Genomic DNA, 21,344 nt, shown 5'->3' with positions numbered 1-21,344 from the left:
AACAGAGTTATTCAAACACAAAATTGGAGGGTGTTTGGTATCAACATATGGGGAAAATAATGAAGCAAACTAATGGAACTGCACAAATCAGAGGAACAGAAGGCCCAGGGTAAAGAAGAATAAAAAATGTTTTCCTGTCCTTGAGGAATGCAGCTTTTGAACACAACAATAATTTGGAGGTATTGGAGGACCAAGTCTAGTTTAGTTTAGAGATACGTGGAAACAGGCCCTTCGGCCCACCGGGTCAGCACCGACCAGCGATCACCCATACACCAGCACCATCCTACACATACTAAGGACAATTTACCAAAGCCTACAAACCTGTACGTCTTTGGAATGTGGGAGGAAACCGGAGCACCCGGAGAAAACCCATGCAGTCCCAGGAAGAACAAACAAATTCCTTACAGACAGCACAGATAGTCAGGATCGAACCAGGCTTTCTGGCACTGTTAGGCAGCAACTCACATAGCGCCACGGTGGCGCTCCTGGGTAATACCCAGTTGATGCTACTTGAATACACCAGTTATGAGCAGTAGACCCTTTGCATGAGCAGAAATGTAGTGAGAGTAAAATGATAATTGGATACAAGTACAAAGAAGAAAGTCTTGGTGGCATTTTGTCTGAAGCGAAATAAGATCTTCCAAAGTAGTATAGAACGGCATTTAGGATGGAATAAACATGAAGTTGGAATAGCATAGCTTTACCTGCAAAATAAGGAAGATAGGAGACAACAAATTTCATCTGGAGGACAATGAAGTGAAGTTAAGCAAAAAATAAAATGCTGGAGGAACTCTGTGGGTCAAGCAGTATCTGTTGAGGCAAAGGGATGGTTGACATTTCTGTTCGAGACCTTGCAGCAGAACAGATGCAGGGTCTCAAAGGGAAACGGACATTGATCCATTGAGTTTCTCCAACAGTTTATTTTCTGCTCCCGATTCTAGCATCTGCACGCTCTTGTTTTTCCGAACAAATTCAACAATGGTTAGAAGAGCAGGTAGAACAAGAGGTCAGAAACCTTGAAATGGAAGCTGCAAGCACGTTTCTTTGAAGATTGCACGGGAACAATAGGAGTTAAGACTCAGCTTGTGGGACAGCTTAAGGGAATGCAACATTAAGAGTCAGATACAGCATGAGGAGTTTCCAGTGAGTCAGTGGTCGGTATCATCAAGTGCAGAAAGCACAGCAGTCGACAGAGATCCTGATTAGGACCAGAGAGGAATAATTATAGAAGAGTGAGAGAGAAGAGACATGGTGTAGTCAGCCAAGGTGCTGCAAACAGTAAAAGGCCAATACTGCAAATTGGACAAAGACATTGACAATAACTCTGCTGACTTTGATTAGGGTCCTTTCACGGCTTTGGATGCATTTCTATTAAGTCTACCCACTACGATGGGTGGGCAATAATTACTCAGTTTGAACCCATGTGTTAGCAATTATGTATAGAGTAAAATTGCTGCATAATAGAAATAAATGAAATATAGCAAAGGGGGAGGAAAAAGTGAGAGGATGGAATTCAACGTTACTAAACAACACCCTCCTATTTTCATGGTTTGTTTTTCTCCACCAAAAATGTCCATAGTAAAGATGAAAATCAGGCATACAAAAATAAAAGGCAAATCTTAATTGGATAAGACATTCTACATGGAGTTGTAAAGAACAGCATATATTTCTCCGACTTTGCAATACTGACCTCTGGTGACGACAAAGGGCGAATGGATCTGCAGTGGTATTGTACAGGGAATATAGTCGGAAAATAAATTAAAATCTGAGAACAGTAATACAGATGAGAATAGGAAGTATAAGAGGGAGTCACCAGAATAGGAATAATGGATTTCAAAATTCATACGTAAATGCATAATAGAAGTGGTACTTATGTCATCAAGCACTTGAAAAATTGGGAATTAAATTATTGTGTATTATTCTGGAAAACAATATAAAATACAAGGGCCCCCTCCCTGACTCTTACTCTGATGAAGGTCTCAACCCGAAAGGTCACCTATCCAACCTGTCAAAGGAATTTTTTGGGTGGGGGGGGTTTAGAAATAGTCAGTGAGGTAAACAAACATAATAGTTGAGTGGCAAATGACAACAGTGCTACCTTCCCAATATTGAACTGAAGGAAATAATGGGTTATCGGGGCTTTATGTTGTGACAGACAGCCTGACACATTGCATGTCATTTTAATATTACACTTATCCCATCCCCCTGGATATTCCGGATTATAAATTAAGGTATTGTCAACTAATTACAAATCAGGCTAATTACAAATCAATAACATTAGCCAACTCCGAAACATGAAGCGCTGAGTATTGGGATCCAGACATCACGGACAACTGGCCTCAGTTCCCCTCTCACATCTGGCAGTGTTCTGCGTCTGAACCAGGGGCCGTGGAGCATTTTAGAAAGTGGGGGGCTGAGTGATCACTGGCCTTGGGGGTACCCGGCGAGGGAGTGGAACAACCGAGTGGGTCCCATGATTTCAATACATCAAATTTCAAAAAGTCCCTTGGAACTTTTTGAAATTTGATGTATTAAAATCATGTTTTAGTGCATTGTAGAAATATGAATTCAATGTTTTTTGTTTTAAGTATTTTTAAGAGTTAACTTTTTTCACACAATGGGTGGTGGGTGTATGGAACAAGCTGCCAGAGGAGGTAGTTGAGGCAGGGATATGGACCAAAGTCCAAAGTGTAGTGTAGCTGGGACATGTTGGCGGGTGTGGGCAAGTTGCTCCGAAGGGCTTGTTTACACACAGTATCACTCTATGACTGCATTATACCTCCACCATGCATGAATGCTTCAAAATTAAGTGGTCGAGTTTTATCGCCATATACTCATGCATAGAAAATAGGTGCAGAAATAGGCCATTCGGCCCTTCGAGCCAGCATTGCCATTCAATATGATCATGGCTGTTCATCTAAAATCAGTATCTCTTTCCTGTTTTTTCCCGATATCCCTTGATTTCACTAGCCCCAAGAACTAAATGTAACTCTCTTGGAAACATCCAGTGAATAGGCCTCCACTGCTTTGTGTGGCAGGGAATTCCACAGATTCAGAACTCTCTGCGTGAAGAAAGTTTGTCCTCATCTCAGTCCTAAATGGTCTATCCTTTATTCTTAAACTGTTATCCCTGGTTCTGAACTCCCCAACATCGAGAACATTTTTCCTGCAGTTACAGTAAGTGAAAATCTAGCAGGCAAGCAGGATGCTTTCTCCAACTACCCCCATTTGAAGGCCACTATCTTCCACCATTTCTACCCTGTGCTTGGTACTTACTTCCAGCAGCCACTGGTTGTCCTCCAGGAAGCACCGAGCCACAGCCTGATCCATGGTGGTCACCTGGGCGAATTTGGCACAGAGACTCTCACGGCATCGGCGCAACGCTTCCGACGCCTCCAACAGCCTGGGACTCTTGCACTGAGGCTGCTCCATGGCCGGAACTGCAGCAAGCGACTCGCCAGCCCGGCAAACACTCGCCAGCCCCGGCTCCCCGTCCGCATCTGTCCCCGCCGCTGCTTCTGCTTCCACCCCTCCCTCAGCCCCGGCTCTCCAACACCCGCGGTCCATGCAGTTGATATGAGTTTTGAAATTTTCGCTGATCACAGAACTTCTCACGACAGAGCGTGAGAAATTTGTGATCAGCGTGAGAGCATGAAAATTTGGTCAAATGCGTGATTCTCACGCTCAATGCGTGAGAGTTGGCAGCCCTGCATCTCTGATGTACTCATCAGGTCCCTATATAATTGGAGCAAGATGTTTCCACTCTTGTACCAAAACTCCTTTAGCAAAAGCCAACATGCTATTTGCATTCTTATTTGCTTGCTACACAATTACCTCATTAGTTAATGTACAAGGGCACCCAGATCCCTTAAAAACATTTCAAATAATAAAAAATGACCATGTCAAACTTCCACAAAAGCAAATGAGCTCATCCAACTATCATGCCCTCATTTGTTTATCCCGAAGATAGTCTCTAAAGCCTCTGCATTCTCCACCAATGTCCACAATGACCCCTGCTTTTGAACCAGTAAATGATGAGAAATTATAAATTATTTAAATGATAAATTTGATCTGATCTAAATCACTTCAAAAGCCTTGCTGACTGCGACTCACACCTTTCGGTGAGACATTCTACTAGGGACTCCTAATCTGAAAATGGCTCACTTATCCCCACTGTTCACTATCTATTGATCAATCTGTAATTCATGCCAGTTCATTACTCCCAATATCATGCGCAGTAATTTGGAAGCTAGAAGGCGGTCACGGTAGCGCTGCGGTAGAGTTGCTGCCTTACAGCGAATGCAGCGCCGGAGACCCGGGTTCGATCCCGACTACGGGTGCTGTCTGTACGGAGTTTGTATGTTCTCCCCGTGAGTTTACTCCGAGATCTTCGGTTTCCTCCCACACTCCAAAGACATATAGGTTTGTAGGTTAATTGGCTTGGAAAATGTAAAAATTGCCCTTAGTGGGTGTAGGATAGTGTTAATGTGCTGGGATCTCTTGTCGGCACAGACCCGGTGGGCCGAAGGGCCTGTTTCCGCACTTTATCGCTAAACTAAACAAGTAGAGGAACATTTGGGGCTTAATCTTCTCGATTTGATAACCTATAAGAAATTAAAGATTGTTGGATCCTACATCTGTATCTAAGCTTCCCTCATTCTATAGCTTGTCTAGTAGTAGTAGGCCCCCTTCAGTCATGACTGACCATGGATGCATCCTAGTTTGCAGGCGATGTGTGGTCGGATGCAAGCCTGGGCGATGTCATAAGGAAGACCATGCCCCCCCTCTCCACATCGCTGATCGCTCCAAAGGAACAGCAGGGCCGTTACAGTTTGGCACCAGCGCCGTCACAGGAGCTGCCAGAGCGAGGTTGTAGACAACGACGAACTGCCTTAGGGGCTTCGACTCCAGGTTTTCTTGAGGTTTACTCCAGGAGCCTTTTCCATGACTGGATATGGCCACAAGGCAGTGGAGGTTTTAAATCAGAGTTTTCCCTCTCCTCAATGGACTGCCTTCCCAGGCTGACGAGCCCCATCTGCCCGAGACATATGGGGGCAGGAGCATCTACCTTTCCATGTAGGTCTATAGCACCTGCCCACCATTTGCAATAAACAACAACATTCAATTCCCAACTGCTTGCTGCACTCGCACGACATCACTTTCTACCTCAACTGTCTCATTCCAATATACAAAATGTGCTTTTTCATTCTTCCTTCCAAAGTGAATGACCTCAGATATTCCCACATTTACTCTGCCTGCTGACTTCTTGCCCATCCTACCCATATATTAGCAATGTTACAAAATTTTGAGATTTTAAAAATCAAGTCTGTAATTTATCCCATCAGATAAAGCATAAAAATAAGTTTAATTTGACACCTAATTCACTTTCATATCTCAAGTATTTAAAAAGTTATGGCCATTTTCATACTGGGAAATGAGCATCTTGTTCCCTATTGATTTTCTATGGACATAACAAAAAAGCTGTGATCGTGAACAGTCAAAAGCCCATAACTTTCTTAAAAATTAAGAGAACTGAATGAAATTTTCAGTTATCATAGATTGAAGCATTCTGAAACAAATATAAAATAATCTTACTTGGATGACCTGAAATTAAAGCATATAATTAGTTAGTTACCTAATTGTAGCTAATTTCAGACTTCAATTACTAGATCTAAACATCTATCCATTTCTTAATAAATGATTAACATTTTTAAATAGCCTAAATGTCCAAATAATATTCACAAATAATTCACAATAAAACATGATTTTAAAATCTCATTTACATTAATTTATAGGCCAAATGGAAGGAATTTAGTGTTTAATTGCTGTAAATAAATGCCCGTTTAAATCAGCTTTCCAGTGGGTCCCTGTGGAACGCGCTGGTTTAGAACGTTCACATTGCGGTAGATTTGTGCCCCAAATGCCGAGAAAAATACTGCGCGATATAATGGGCCCAAATTGAGCTACTCGCAATATTAAACTTAGTATAAAGGGATCTTTAGAAGCCCTTTTTAATGTAAAAATATACAACCTAACTTCTGCTATTTGCTTTATGAGACCCTGCGGTTGCTGGCGGTCGCGGGTTTAGAGATTGATTTTTAAACTACTATAACTATTATTCAAGGCCTTTAAACCTAATAATAGCTTTTGCGACGGGGTCTTCCAGCGATTTTTCGTTAATAATTAACTAGGCTGAACATTTTCGATTGGAACAGCTTAGAGAAAATCGCGTTTTAAACCCGCCCCCTCTAAACGGCGCCAAAATCGCGCACACCCTCAGCAGCAGATCTTCAACGACGCTTCAGGTAGGCTTTGCAACATACCTACATATATCCCATCCATAATCTATCTTTCCCTCTTGCCCTTAAAACATGCAAACCTAGCTATCTTTGTATGGTCAAAAAATATGTTTAGTCAGTGTGATGTCACAATAATGGGACCAATGCGTTTCTATTCTCACCATTACCCTTCAGCTTACATAATAGTCAAATGCACATGATATTATTGTATACATTGGAGACAGGAAGTAGTGAAACAAAAGGTAGGTCACTCTTTAAGCTTAATATTTTGTCTCAAAGTACCAAACCATAAAGCTATGGCTTCTTAGCCAGTGACGGCATCCACAACTCCCTTGGCACAGTTTGTAGAGCTGCTACCACCTCACACATCCAGTAACTTGCACTTAATGCTATGCAGCAACACACACGAAGTACAGAGATTCAAGATGGTTACAGAACTCAAGCATCCATATGTAGAAACAAGGAATTGTAGATGCTGGTTTATACCAAAGATAGACAGTGCTGAAGTAACTCAGCGGGTCAGGCAACATCTCTGGAGAAAAAGGATGGGTGACGTTTCGGGTCGGGACCTTCTTTAGATTCTCGACCAGAAACATCACCCATCCCTTTTTCTCAAGAGATGCTGCCTGACCCGCTGAGGTACTCCAGCGCTTTGTGTCAATCTCAAGTTTCAATATACTGCAGTGTCATTTTTCTTGAATCTTTCCACATTCCATGTACCACAATGCAAAAAAAAAAAAAACAACCACATTTTAACCATGTGGCCAAGAAATTCAATTTGTCAAATGCACCTAGACTGGGTGTGCAGTGGCCTACCACCATTTAAACTATTTCACTAAATGGGGAATGTGATGGTTGGTTTCCCCAGAACTCAACCATCAGGGGAAGTTTGATGGTTGAGTCCCAATCATCATTCGCAGTCATTTGGAAGCTAGTAGCGGAGACACTTTTGGGACTTATTCCTCGGGATTTGATCATCTGCAAGAAATTAAAGACATTTTCAATGCAGGAGCCAATGAAAATGGCTCCAGCCAACTCCTCACAGCTCAGTACCACGGACAGAACGAATAAGCTGATCCAAGATGGCGCCCAAGTCATTTGTGTGCTAGTCTCAAAGTGGATCTGATCTTGTATGTCAGTGTGAAATATTATTGCTTCCGTTTGAATAATGGAGCTTTGTATTGTACTCTTAACTGATAACAAGCTCTTGCTCCCTGGCTTGAAAATCAGGTCATGGGCATGAAGCAAAAAAAAAAACCCCACTAGAATGGATTCTCTAGTAGTAAAAATAAATTCAATAGCAAGCACGATAGTTACATTAAATTACAAAACCCACAGCACAAAATGGACTGCTGATCCAAGTTGCCTCTGGTCCTCTTCATAGTACAAAGGAACCTCTTCCCATCTCTCTTTTTTTGACCATCAGCATATTCTATCAAGTTTCCCTTGAACTGCATTCATGCTGTATGCCTCTTATGCCTCAAACCTTTCCTAAAGGTCTTTATCAAGTCACTCTTCACCGTGTCTTTTCCAAAGGAAAGGAATGCTTCTCAGTTCTGATATCATTCTTGTAACGCCAGTATCCCCATTACTTTGTAATTGTCATGTTGATATGGCAAGGTTGATAGTTTACACCAGGCTTAATCTCTGGGAACATAATCTTCCCTGACGTGCCAATGTCATATCAAAGGAGTCAGAAATCTAGCCATAAACCATTTCAATATGTTAATTCTCCCAGGCTAGTCAAATTTTCATACGATAGATTACCTTGGCTTGAGGATGCCTATTTTTCCCCTCTGGTTAATGTTTTTTTCTTAAAATGCGCAATATTTCTTAAGATTAAGGATAATCCAAACTTCCAGAGCTACTGCATGCACCCCTTTTTTGCCATCCTGATTCTTAAGTGTGCTCCTCAATTCCCCTATACTCCACCCAGGAATACATTGATCCCAGTCACCTTATATGATCCATGTCTTTTTCCTTTCTCTGACAGGAGGCACAATTTTTCTTGTCATCCATGGATTGTAGAATGGTATTGCCAACCCAATGGTCTCCTTTTCCAGTTAATACATTTGATTTCAACATTATTTATATCCTATATAATGGGTGTCATGAGGTTTTCTACCAATTGAACTGAAATCAAGCAAGGCTGCGAGGGAACCAACTCCTCTCCTCCTCCTTCCAGGCTCTTGCTGCCTTCGCTGAGGCTCCCATCGCCGCCACCTCTGAGGCCCAGACAGGCCTCGCCACCCGGCTTCATCAAAGTTCCCCGAGCGGCCTGTGGGGTGAGTCGGGCCTATTGGGGTGCGTTCCGGTCGGCGGCGGCGCGATTGTTCGGCGGGTGGATCGGGCCTGTACAGCTCCCCGGGACACTCCCACCGCGCGCATGGCTCCCCAGGACACAGCAGATGAATTGGGGGCACTTCAATCTCATGTGTAAACCAAAGTTCCATCAACATTGTTCTGGAACTTCCGAATGCCACTTTGGAAGACCGAGTAGCACAATAACTCTCAACACCGGTGCCCCGCAGGGTTGCATTGACAATGGACAAAAGGTGCAGGAGTAGGCCATTCAGTCCTTCGAGCCCCCTACTTTCATTCCTTTACACTGTACGGCCAAATTGAGCTCTAATTCCAATCTACAATTTGCAGATACACTACTATCGTGTCCCAAATCATTAATAATAGACAGTAGTTATGATGAGACCAAAAAGACAAAGGTAGGTAGTACACAAAAATGCTGGAGAAACTCAGTGGGTGCAGCAGCATCTATGGAGCGAAGGAGTTAGGCACCGTTTCGGGGCGAAACCCTTCATCAGACAGTTCCTTCTGAAACACTTTGTCCAGTTCCTTCTTAAACACTTTATCCAGTTCCTTCTTAAACACTTTATCCAGCATCTGCAGTTCCTTCTTAAACACTTTGTCTCCTTCGCTCCATAGATGCTGCTGCACCAGCTGAGTTTCTCCAGCATTGTGTGCCTTCGATTTTCCAGCATCTGCAGTTCCTTCTTAAACAAAAGTAGGTAGTATTCCACTGTTGATATGACTGGCTCAGCTAATCATTTGACAAATGATGATCTCCAAAAGGCTTGATAAAAAATGAGAATAGGGAATTTTATAAGACACCGTAGTCACACATAAATGATATAAATGGTGCCTAACAGCCTCTCCAGTACAATTGGATGAACATTTAACAGATTCAACTCTGGCAATGTGCTTCAAAGCTGTGTGCCCAATATCAATGTCTAAGACTATAGATATTTAATGATCAGGCAGAATGTCCACCATTCATATTTAGTAAACTTCACCAGCTGGATATATACATTTTTCAGGGATTTTGACTTACTCAAAACAATGATTTTTGGCACATCCAGGTGTACTATTCAAGGAATAGACTGGTCCCCCCCCCCCCCCGGATTTTGTGGGTATAAAATCCCAGGCTTTGTTAATCAAGATGTACAGACATTTAGATCACCATCTTTTTGAAAAGTTATAGTCAAAGTTGATTAATAAATTGGCAGTTTTATTGAAAGCAATGTTTCTTACAAAGATATTCTACATGCAGCTTCAGCCATTTCTTGAATATGGCATTTCAAACTCTCTTCAACTAAGTCTAACTAGCTTTTCATCACCAAACCGGGTGTTCCCCACTCATTCCACGATAGAGTCCTGCTGTTCGTGTCTCTGTTGCCTTCTACAAATTCCACCGATAGCATTCCTCACAACTGTGACAGCAGGCAAATTCCTAGTAAACCATTTTCGAATCATTGGTGTGAAAATAATGAGGGACACCTCAATGACATCATTTAAACCAGATAAGCAACTGGGTGGCTTGTCACCTTTATTCAGACTTAACAGGACTTGCATTATCTTCACTTATCACCTAACCATCCATATTGTCCTCAAGGCAGATGGAGAATGAAATAGCAAGAGATAACATTTTTAATGAGGTAATTCTTGGAAAAAAATAGTAGCAATAACATTTAAAAAATAAATTAAATAATTGCTTCACGTATTGATGTATCGCTACTTAATTGTACTAATATGTAACTGAACTATCACCATTAACTCAATGTTGACAAAGTTAAATGGACTTGCTAATCTCATAAATTCATAGATGATAGGAGCAGAATTAGGCCATTCGGCCCGTCATATCTACTCCGTCATTCTATCATGGCTGATCTATCTCTACCTCCTAACCCCATACTCCGGCCTTCTCTCCATTACACCTGACATTTCTTCACAGTGCTTAATCTTGTTAAACAGCGGGCAAGAAGCTATCTCTGCCGTAAAAATATCCACTGGCGGCCCCCACAGCCCACTGTGGCAATGAATTCCACAGATTCACCACCCTGTCTAAAGAAATTCCTCCTCATCTCCTTCCTAAAGGAACGTCCTTTAATTCTGAGGCTATGACCTCCGGCCCTAGACTCTCCCATTAGTGGAAACATCCTCTCCACATCCACTCCATCCAGGCCAAAGCAATATAATAGTCAAAACCAAAAAGGAAAGATATCTGAAACAAAAACAGAAAATACTCAGCAAGACAGGCAACATTTGTAGGAAAAAAAAAAATTGGGTTCATATTTCAGATCAATTGCCTTTCATAAGTCTGGTGAATGATCAGACATGATCCTTCTGCTTTCATTTCAGATATCCTAAATCTGACGTTTCTGCTTTTCGAGATCATCATCTTGTCCTTGACAAATTGGAAGATTGCCAAGAAAAAAACTCAAGCCACCTTATAAAAATAGACTACCTCAAATTAAATCCCACCTATGGGAAATAAGATTAGTATATATGCAAAGGTCTGGCATAAATGCCTTGAACTTCTGTAAAGTCATTTTCTTCATTACCCTGGAGAGGACAATGAGCCGGATCACAAAGAGCTGGATCTCTAATGCTGTAGAGAACTACTACGGTAAAGATCATTTTAACCTCATTCAATCCACTAGTATTTACAACTAATCCATTAGATTTAAATTAGACTTTGGACTGAAGTCATAATTAACCCTTGTCTACCAAGTAGAAATGTTATGCTTAATCTTATTAAACAGTGAAGCAGTTTTGTGATGCTAAGTTGCAATAGCTGTACACATACGTATTTCAGAACACAGGTCAAGATGTCAAGTTAAGCTTTGAATCCCTAACAATCGTTACTTTAGGTTTTGGAAGGAATTAGGGAAGAATTGCACTAGATTCTGTGTTTGATGATCACTCACTTGTAACCAGGGAACTTTACATGCTACAAAGACAGTTTAAGTAATTGAAATACAACACAAGCTGCAGACCCCATCTAATTTTAGAATTTAAATCAGGATTTATTTATTACTACGATCACTAACAAACTTAAAGTTCTATATGGCATTCCAAAGAGTTTGTGGCCTGTAACTTGGTTTAAATATTAACACGCCCTCTTCATTTATAATGTAAAACTTGCTGTCAAAACAAAACTAAGCTGTACATGAATTGTAACATGTCAATATATACTAGGTATCTATGGTACCATATTATTGTACTTACTTCTAATTTAAAAAAAAACCTAATCTGGTGATAAAATATTCTGGATTCCACGGAGAGATAAAAAAAAATACAAGTCAAGATATTGCTAGCAAGTTCACCTTTAACACATTTGATTACCCAGAGACAATTTCTTGCATAACCGAAGGTAGTCCCACAAAGTGTCACTTGTTATGCTGTAACGGTATTAGTTAACCAATCATTGATAAAGTAATGTAATACCAAGACAGTATTTCATTGACTAGAATGATAATTGGACGAGACACATTACACTGGGCTAGAGACTGTTTACTTAGCAGCAAGTCCCCTATTGCCTACAATGGAGAAGAGCAGAAAAGAGGGAATATTGTTCACTTGCCTGGAATGTAAAACTCAAAAGCACTCAAGCAACTTGACAAAGAACAAAACAATCTGTTTGAATGATATCCATCACCATAAACAATCTCTTCAACCATCACCTGACAACCACTTTATACAGGTAGGCCGATCGATGGTGCATGGAAAAGTCACCAACTATAAAGTTTGCTGCATGTCAGACATCATCCTGATCAGGAAATGTTTGTATTCCTCCATTGTCCTGGAATTCCTTAAAAAATACTGTGAAGCATCTCCATGATGCTCAATGTCACTTTTACAAACTTACATGGGGATAGACAATAAATATTTGCTATGCAGCATGGTCAATATACTATTAAGTAATAAAGATGTTAGTTTTTCATTTCGTTGTGGGCTAACTTCAACTTCATCCCAATTGCCCAGATGTTCGAGAGGATAACACAATGGTCTTCATGAAATGGCTACGTCAGATTCAGTGGTCCATTCAATGTTGGGTGGTCCATTCAGCATTCTTATTCTCACCATAGTTTGTCTACAACAGTTTCTTGCTGGAGAGTCAGCTACATCACAGTAACATTTTAGAGTCAGGTACACAGTCGTAAAATTTATCTTTGCGAGCACAACTACCATGGTGTTGCAGACAATGGGAGCTGAAAACTATGCTTTATGCATTTCACAAAGATTAAACAGCGAAACAGACCAGCGAAATGTTACCTCAAAGGCAAATTTTAGAGTGGACTACATACCATCCGATCAGAGTCAAAGGGAATTGAAGGATCCAAAGATGCTGGAACAGGACAAACTGATGGCTGGGGTGCAGAGGTGGAAGGACAGCTGTCCAAGTCATCTCTTCCAGGTATTAAATCTGCTGCTTTAAAGTTAAACAGAAATGGAATGTAAATATGCAAGTACACGTCAATCCTGAAAATTGAATAAAAACACATTTTTTGCATATGCATTAAACTTATTCAAGCATCTTCCAAGTTTGGGGAATTTTCTCATCCAACTGGGGAAAGGTAAAAATTATATTTCCACAGAAAATAAGGATTTCTTAAAAGTGAGAAGTTATGTAACTGATTTTGTGAAGAATAGAAGCACACAGGCCGCTTAACGTTAAAAAATCACAAAATGTACAAAACTTAAGTTTCAGTTCACATTTATTTGTCACATGAACCAAGGTACAGCAAAATTTGAGTTATTATGCAGTCATACAATCAAAAAGAACCCAATACACAATAGAATTTAACATAAACATCCACTACAGTGGAATCAACATTCTTAACTGTGATGGAAGGCATCAATCTTCCTCCTTTGTTCACCTGTGGTCGGAGCCATGAACCCTCCATTGTCGCTGCTACGGACAGCCCAATGTACAAGTCCTCTTGTTGGGATGATCGAAACTCTGACGTTGGGACAGACGGGAACACACACTCTGCAGCTTGAAGTTCCCGAATCGACCACTTTCTTACCGGACCGCGGCTTCACATAGGCCGCAGGCCGGCGTTCGGAGCACCTCTTCTGGCGATCCCCAGCAAGGGATCCCAGGCTCCGCGATGAAAAGTCCGCGCTAGATTTGAAACTTAAAGCTATAAAACTGGTGTAGTATAAATGAAGCAGAAATCAATTTATTAAAAAAAAAGAGGATTTTATACCTTTCACAACCGATGGAGTAGTAAGTGTAAAAAAATCCCAAAAATAAAGCATTTCAGCATAATTTTCATGAGAGATATAGGTAAGAAAAGAAAATCATATGATCTATACTTAAATTTAAAAATGAGATGCCTAAACAAAACCTGGAATTTGCAGACACTGAATCTCCATGATGTTTAAATTTTAAGAGAGGTAATTCTGCTATAATAGGTTTCGATAATGCAAAATGGATATATATGCGATTAATAAAATAGGGAAGTCTTATTGAATTACATGGGTGATAATTTGGTTTTAGTAGGATTTTAAATGGGCTGGAATTTTTGCAATGTCCAGGAGAGCTTTTTGACACAATATGTTGATCAATGAGGAAAGGAACCATGACCACCGGGCCTTAACTTGGGGAATGCAGCTGCTCAAGTGGAGGGAGTGCCATTGGGGGTATCATTTTGGAAATAGTGACAATGACTCCCTAAACTTTAAAGTGGTTATTGAAAAGGATAGGGATAGACCTGTAAAGATCCCCGCTCACTAAAACTATCCTACACATACTGGGGACAACTTACAATTTTTTACCAAAGCCAACTTGTATGTTTTTGGAGTGTGGGAGGAAACCGGAGCACAGAGAAAACCCACGCTGGTCATGGGGTGAATGTATAAACTCCGTACATACAGCATCTGTAGGATCAAACCCGGGTCTCTGGCACTGTAAGGCTGCAACTCTATCACTGTACAACATGAAAACAGGCCCTTCAGCCCAGCAACTCCATGCCGACTATCAATCACCCAGTCACACCAGTGCTATATTATCCCACTTTCGCATCGACTCCCTACTCATTAGCAGCAATTTAGAGGCCAATTAACCCAATACCCACACACGTTTGGGATGTGGGAGGAAACAGGAGCACCTGGAGGAAACCAAGGCAATTTGTGTGTGATGTTCTTCATTGTGAAGACAAATAGAGATTTTTAAAAAATCAAAAGAGAAGAAAAACTCCAACCTAAAGAATGGAGGGTAGAGGTAAGAGATGACAGCATTCCCATGGACTAAAGCACTTAAATAACTAAATCATGCCAAAGAAGTCTTCATTAATTATTTATAGCAGCAGTCAGATCCACCACTACTCACATTCATCAAACTAAGCATCATTCTGTTTGTTTTTAGCAAGGGAAAACGTAGATTAACCGCAGACACATTAAAAGGCAGAAAGAGATGACGTTTAGTGTGCTGATATTGATAATAACTCAACAGGCCTGAAACAGTGTAATGACATTCAAAGGGTTGAAAAGTGGTGAGCATTTCAAAATATCTTATGGAAGTGTGATAATGAGAGTTCAAGGTTTGCAGGTTCCTGTTTGAGTGAAGGGCAGATAGGTGTAAGACACCTTGGATGCGAAGAGAAACTGTAGTGCTGGTCAGGCAAAAGGAAGCATGGGTAGGTGTAGGGAGCCAATATCAAGTGGATTCCTGGGAGAGGATGGAGGAGTATACTCAAGCAGGAAATCAGAGGGTAAAATGGGGGGGGGGGGGGGGTTGAGATAGTTCTGGCAGAACAGATTAAAAAGAGCATATGAAGTGATTTTGTAAGTATATTAAGGGAAAAGCAGTTACTTGAGAGAAGAAAAAAAAAACAGGGCCCTCAGAAACAGGAAGGATTATCTATATACGGAGCTACAGGAGATAGGCGAAGAGCTCAAAGAGTATTTCTCCTCTGTTTGTGCAACGGAGAATGACATGAAGATTAGGGAACTCGGGGAAGTTAACGTAATCTCTTGAGGGCAGCCAGCATTACAATCAAGGTGGTGTTGGACTTCCAAATGGTATGAAGGTGGATACATCTCTCAGGTCTGATCAGGTGTATCGAAGGACACTGTGTGAAGCCAGAGAAGAAATTGCACAAAGTATGAATCTTGGTTAAACACGGGTGAGGTGCAGAAAGACTGGAGGGTGGCTAATGTGGTGCCATTATTTAAGAAGAGGTGCAAAGAAAAACCTGAGCACTAGTAAGCCTCACATCTGTGGAAGGAACGTTACTGGAGAGGATTCTGGGGGTTATGATATATCCATTTGGAAAGACAAATTCTTTAGGGATAGCCAACATGGTTTTGTGCATGGGTGATAGCGTCTCATAAATTTGAAGAATGGGGTACTGGGCTGAAGACTAGTCTACATGAATAACAGGAAGGTCTTTGAAAGGTTTCTGCATGGTAGGCCGTTCTGGAAGGTTAGATTACATGGGATCCAGGGAGCCGAACATTTGGATAGCAGTAACAGGATCGGTCCGAGTCAGCATGGATTTACGAAGGGGAAATCATGCTTGGCTAATCTTCTGGAATTTTTGAGGATGTAACTAGGAAAATGGACAAGGGAGAGCCAGTGGATGTAGTGTACGTGGACTTTCAGAAAGCATTTGATAAGGTCCCACATAGGAGATTAGTGGGCAAAATTAAGGCACATGATATTGGGGGTAGAGTGCTGACATGGATAGAAAATTGGTTGGCAGACAGGAAACAAAGAGTAGGGATTAACGGATCCTATCAGAATTCCAGGCAGTGACTAGTGGGGTACCGCAAGGCTCAGTGCTGGGCCCGCAGCTATTTACAATATACATCAATGATTTGGATGAAGGGATTCAAAGTAACATTAGCAAATTTGCAGATGACACAAAGCTGGATGGCAGTGTGAACTGTGAGGAGGATGATATGAGAATGCAGGGTGACTTGGACAGGTTGGGGGAGTGGGCAGGTGCATGGCAGATAAAGTTTAATGTGGATAAATGTGAGGTTATCCACTTTGGTATCAAAAACAGGAAGGCAGATCACTATCTAAATGGCGTCAAGTTGGGAAAAGGGGAAGTATAACGGGATCTGGGCGTCCTTGTTCATCAGACTATGAAAGTAAGCATGCAGGTACAGCAGGTGAAGAAAGCGAATGGCATGTTGGCCTTTATAACAAGAGGAGTCGAGTATAGGAGCAAAGAGGTCCTTCTGCAGTTGTACAGGGCCCTAGTGAGACCACACCTGGAGCAGTTTTGGTCCCCTAATTTGAGGAAGGACATCCTTGGTATTGAGCTAGTGCAGCGTAGGTTTACAAGGTTAATTCCCGGGATGGCGAGACTGTCATATGCTGAGAGAATGGAGCAGCTGGGCTTGTACACTCTGGAGTTTAGAAGGATGAGAGGGCATCTTATTGAAACATATAAGATTGTTAAGGGTTTGGACACACTAGAGGCAGGAAACATGTTCCCGATGTTGGGGGAGTCCAGAACCAGGGGCCACAGTTTAAGTATAAGGGTAAGCCATTTAGAATGGAGACGAGGAAACACTTTCTCACAGAGAGTTGTGAGTCTGTGGAATTCTCTGCCTCAGAGGGCGGTGGATGCAGGTTCTCTGGATGCTTTCAAGAGAGAGCTAGATAGGGCTCTTAAAGATAGCGGAGTTAGGGGATATGGGGAGAAGTCAGGAACGGGGTACTGATTGGGGATGATCAGCCATGATCACATTGAATGGCGCTGCTGGGTCGAAGGGCCGAATGGCCTACTCCTGCACCTATTGTCTATTGTCATAAAATAAGTTTGAAACCTGTTTCTCAAAACTACAGAGTTGTATAGTAATATATATCAGCTTCAACAAACCCCATTGACAAAAAACTCAATCCCAATAGCTGCAGTTGCAACTACTCAGTCTCTCCCCAAAATAAATTGAAGATTAATATTCCTTAAAACGGGGTTTGATTATCAAAATGTATACCAAATAGCAAAATTTTATTCAATGGCCTACTTAGCTGGGATAGCAATTAGTACATCCAAGTGGCAGATTGGAACAATTTAAACTCAAATAGTTCATTTTGGCCAAACTTATAATCTTGCATATCTGAATTGCGCTTTGAAATGCAATGCTAATTTCTGCTTGCTCCTGAAGAGAAGACTTGAGACGGAACATCTCCCATGCAGCAAATGGTACACAGAATCACACTGCAAAGGCAAGCATTTCCCCGATCTCACTATTTCAAAGAAAAATCCAATTAGTTCCAACTCTCTCTCCCCATGGTTATGCAAATTTTTATTTCCATTAATTATTAATCTAATTCCCTTTTCAAAGTTGAATTTGTTTTCTTTACTTATTCAAGCAGTGAATTTCACCGTAAAATATTTTTTTCCATATCTCCCATTTGGTTCTCTCTGACAATGCAGCTAAAGCACATTAGCAAAACAAGGATGTATTCTGGTTACTGCTGCAAGGGTAAAGCATAGAAAATGAAGTACAGTAGGAGAAATTATAGGACTGCTCTAGCTGTAGGACAGATATGAGGGGGAGAAATATTGATGGGGCAGCAGGGTGGCACAGCAGTAGAGTTGCTGCCTTACAGCACCATAGACCCAGGTTCGATGCTGACCATGGGTGCTGTCTGTACAGTTTGAACGCTCTCCCTATGACTGCGTGGGTTTCTTCCTCCCACACTCCAAAGATGTACAGGTTTGTAGGTTAATTTACTTCAGTAAAGATTGTAAATTGTCACTAGTATGTACAATCGTGCTGGTGTACAGAGATTGCTGGTTGGCACGGACTACGTGGCCGAAGGGTCTGTTTCCACACTGAATCTAACTAAACCAGAAATTAAATTAAAAATTCAAAGTAAGAGCCACAAAGTTCAAAGCATTTGCAAGCAGCTTAAATAGTTTGGCTTGGTCCATGCCTTAAACAGGAAAGAGGAGGAAGAAAAAGACTGACACCCCACTGTCATCTTTCCCCATGCGCCTCCTGGATGTGCACCCATTTCTCCTACTATCCTGCCTCCCTTTCCCCTTAACCCCATCTACCTGCATTCCTTCCTCTTTTCTGACAATTTATGGCTCTTCCCTCCTTATTTCAGTCTCTTATCTCCTTTTCATCTACGGCCTTTGTCCACCCATCATCCTACACGTTGCCTGACAATGTCCTCCAGAGATTCGGTCTGAACCGTCGAGTTAGTGTTTTCTAAAATTAATTTTAAATGGTTATTTTCACCTTTCAAAATCAGAACGAATCTGCCATACCTCCAGATTCTGCTTTTCAAAACCAAACCAACACTTCCTTCAACCTTTGCTCACTCACATCTTTGATGCAGCTTTTTAGCCAAAAGGTAAAAAGGCTGCATGGCTCATGGTTGATCCCATATTTCAAGTATACTTTCCTGACTAATCCCAAGATCGTCAGTCTCCTACACATCCAAAAACCCATCCTGCATCCCTCTGCAAAGGAAAATGATAAATATTAATAGTCCTTTTGACATTTCTCACTTCAGCCCTAAATGGATGAACAATTGTGCTGAGATTGTGAACCTCTACTCTCCAAGAGGGGGGGAATAACAACTTAGCAACTACCTGCTCTCTCAGAATTATATGCCCCAGTGAGAACATTTCATTCATTGTCTTTCCAAAGAATTTACATATTTCTGTCACTTCCCCTTATCTCAGCAATCTCCATCAGTTAGAATATTGAGTATAGAAGTTGGGAGGTCATGTTGCAGTTGTACATGAATTTAGAATATTGTGTTCAGTTCTGGCCACCATGTTATAGGAAAGATGTTGTCAAATGGGAAAGGGTATAGAGAAGATTTATGAGGATGTTGCCAGGACTGGAGGGTCTGAGCTATAGGGAGAGGTTGAGTATGCTGGGACTCTATTCTTTGGATCGCAGGAGATTGAGGGGTGATCTTATAGAGGGGTTTAAAATCATGAGGAATAGATCAGGTGGATACACAGAATCTCTTGCCCAAAGCAGGTGAATCGAGGACCAGAGGACATATGATTAAGGTGAAGTGGAAAAGATTTAATAGGAATCCGAGAGGTAACTTTTTCACACAAAGGGTGGTGGGTGTATGGAACAAGTTGCCAGAGGAGGTAGTTGTGGATGGGACTCTCCCAACATTTAAGAAACAGTTAGGCAGGTACATGGATAGGACAGGTTTGGAGGGATATGGACCAAGCGCAGGCAGGTGGGACTAGTGTAGCTGGGATATGTTGGCAGGTGTGGGTAAGTTGGGCCGAAGGGCCTGTTTCCACACTGTATCGCTGACTAATCAATTCTGCAGTTTACTGCATGTTCTTCCCCAGACCAAAATATTTGACAGTAGATATGCTCGTACAACCGCAGAAAGATTAATATTCTTCTGCTCTATTGCTGCTCTACCCATTTTCAATAAAACCCAACATATATTTCCTAAGTGTTAGTTGTACCTACACAACTTTGTTTCACACAGCAATATAACTAGATTGTTTTCTACACCAGTGATTCTTAACCTATGTCAGTGTCATTCATCCTTGATTCTTTATCACAAAATTTCATTCACCTTCAACTAAATGTTTTTATGTTTTTTTTGGGTAATTTGTCTTATTCTCCCTTGTGTATATAATTTATTTTGTCACATGAGCAAAAAACATAAATTAACTCAGTTCTTAAGTGTTTATTTTATTCAACTATTTGAACATCCTAAAAATATGTAAAGAAAACTAGGAGTGAAAAAAAAAAGTTTAATTACCACTGGAGTTGGAAAATCAAACTATTAGAGTGATAAAAACCATTCCATCGTCTAAACACTGGGCTCCAACCCCATCCTACCCTTTTGGGCTTTGATTACAGCAGTTTTGTACTTTGAAAACTAGCTCCAAAAATCATGGAGTATGTGATTTAATATATTAATATCCAACAAATATCTATCTATCTATACATCTATCTTCTAACTATCTATACATAACTAAAACTCTGATCTTGTTATCTTCCGGTTTGGCGGTCTTTCTATTTGCGCAAAAAAGGTTCGCGATAAAGCTACAAGTTTTCACCAGCTCGCTCACTGTTCTCCTGTGCTGCGAGTCCACCAAGTTTCGGTCCAATCGGTTGAATGTCGTAAAATCTAGCGAGGTTTAAAAATCTTTTAAAAAGCGCATGCGCAGATCGGTCTCTTCTCTTGCCAGTCAGCGCCGTGCGGTTTAGTCTCTTCCCCTTCCTGGGACGATCCGCCCCTTCCTGCGTCATTGCGTCTTTACTGGAGCCGAGGATGGCCGGCGGAGGTTTCCAACCGGACTTTAGGAGGGACCTGAAGCAGCCCAACCCCGCCCTGCCCCAAGACCCAGCGCCGAGACGGAGACCCAGCCCAGAGTCGGAGACCCAGCCCAGAGTCGGAGACCCAGCCCAGAGTCGGAGACCCAGCCCAGAGTCGGAGACCCAGCCCAGAGTCGGAGACCCAGCCCAGAGTCGGAGACCCAGCCCAGAGTCGGAGACCCAGCCCAGAGTCGGAGACCCAGCCCAGAGTCGGTCTTCCCTAAAAGGTTATATTACAGTAAATTTGGGAAATATCCTGCTACTTTGAAATTAGAAAACCATTGGTGGAGAGAAAGAACCCATCAAATTTCCAGCTCCACTGCCATTAAAACCAATAAGAGCTTACTAACCACTTTAATGGCAATGTCTTTTTTAAGTATAGGAAAAAATATATAAATATCTGAATAAATTTAGTCATTCATCCTTCATTCGCCCATCTTGTTTCATTCACTCCAAAATAAT

General features: G+C 41.5%; 1 protein-coding gene across 6 annotated transcripts in view; it reads right to left on the bottom strand.

The window, feature by feature from the left end:
- Window positions 1–21,344, bottom strand: part of poc5 (POC5 centriolar protein) — an 81,872-nt gene that overhangs the window by 7,152 nt on the left and 53,376 nt on the right. For 4 of the 6 annotated variants that reach the window (XM_033018627.1, XM_033018629.1, XM_033018626.1 and 1 more), the window contains one exon: window positions 12,902–13,026. In XM_033018627.1, the coding sequence (XP_032874518.1) occupies window positions 12,902–13,026 (125 nt within the window). The remainder of the gene's footprint in view (window positions 1–12,901; window positions 13,027–21,344) is intronic. The other 2 variants (XM_033018630.1, XM_033018628.1) reach the window with 2 other exon arrangements.

The sequence above is a fragment of the Amblyraja radiata genome, chromosome 3 (genome assembly GCF_010909765.2).
Source record: "Amblyraja radiata isolate CabotCenter1 chromosome 3, sAmbRad1.1.pri, whole genome shotgun sequence".
Classification (NCBI taxonomy): Eukaryota; Metazoa; Chordata; class Chondrichthyes; order Rajiformes; family Rajidae; genus Amblyraja; species Amblyraja radiata.
Note: the sequence above shows the minus strand (reverse complement) of the source record. Positions and strands in the feature narration are given on the sequence as shown.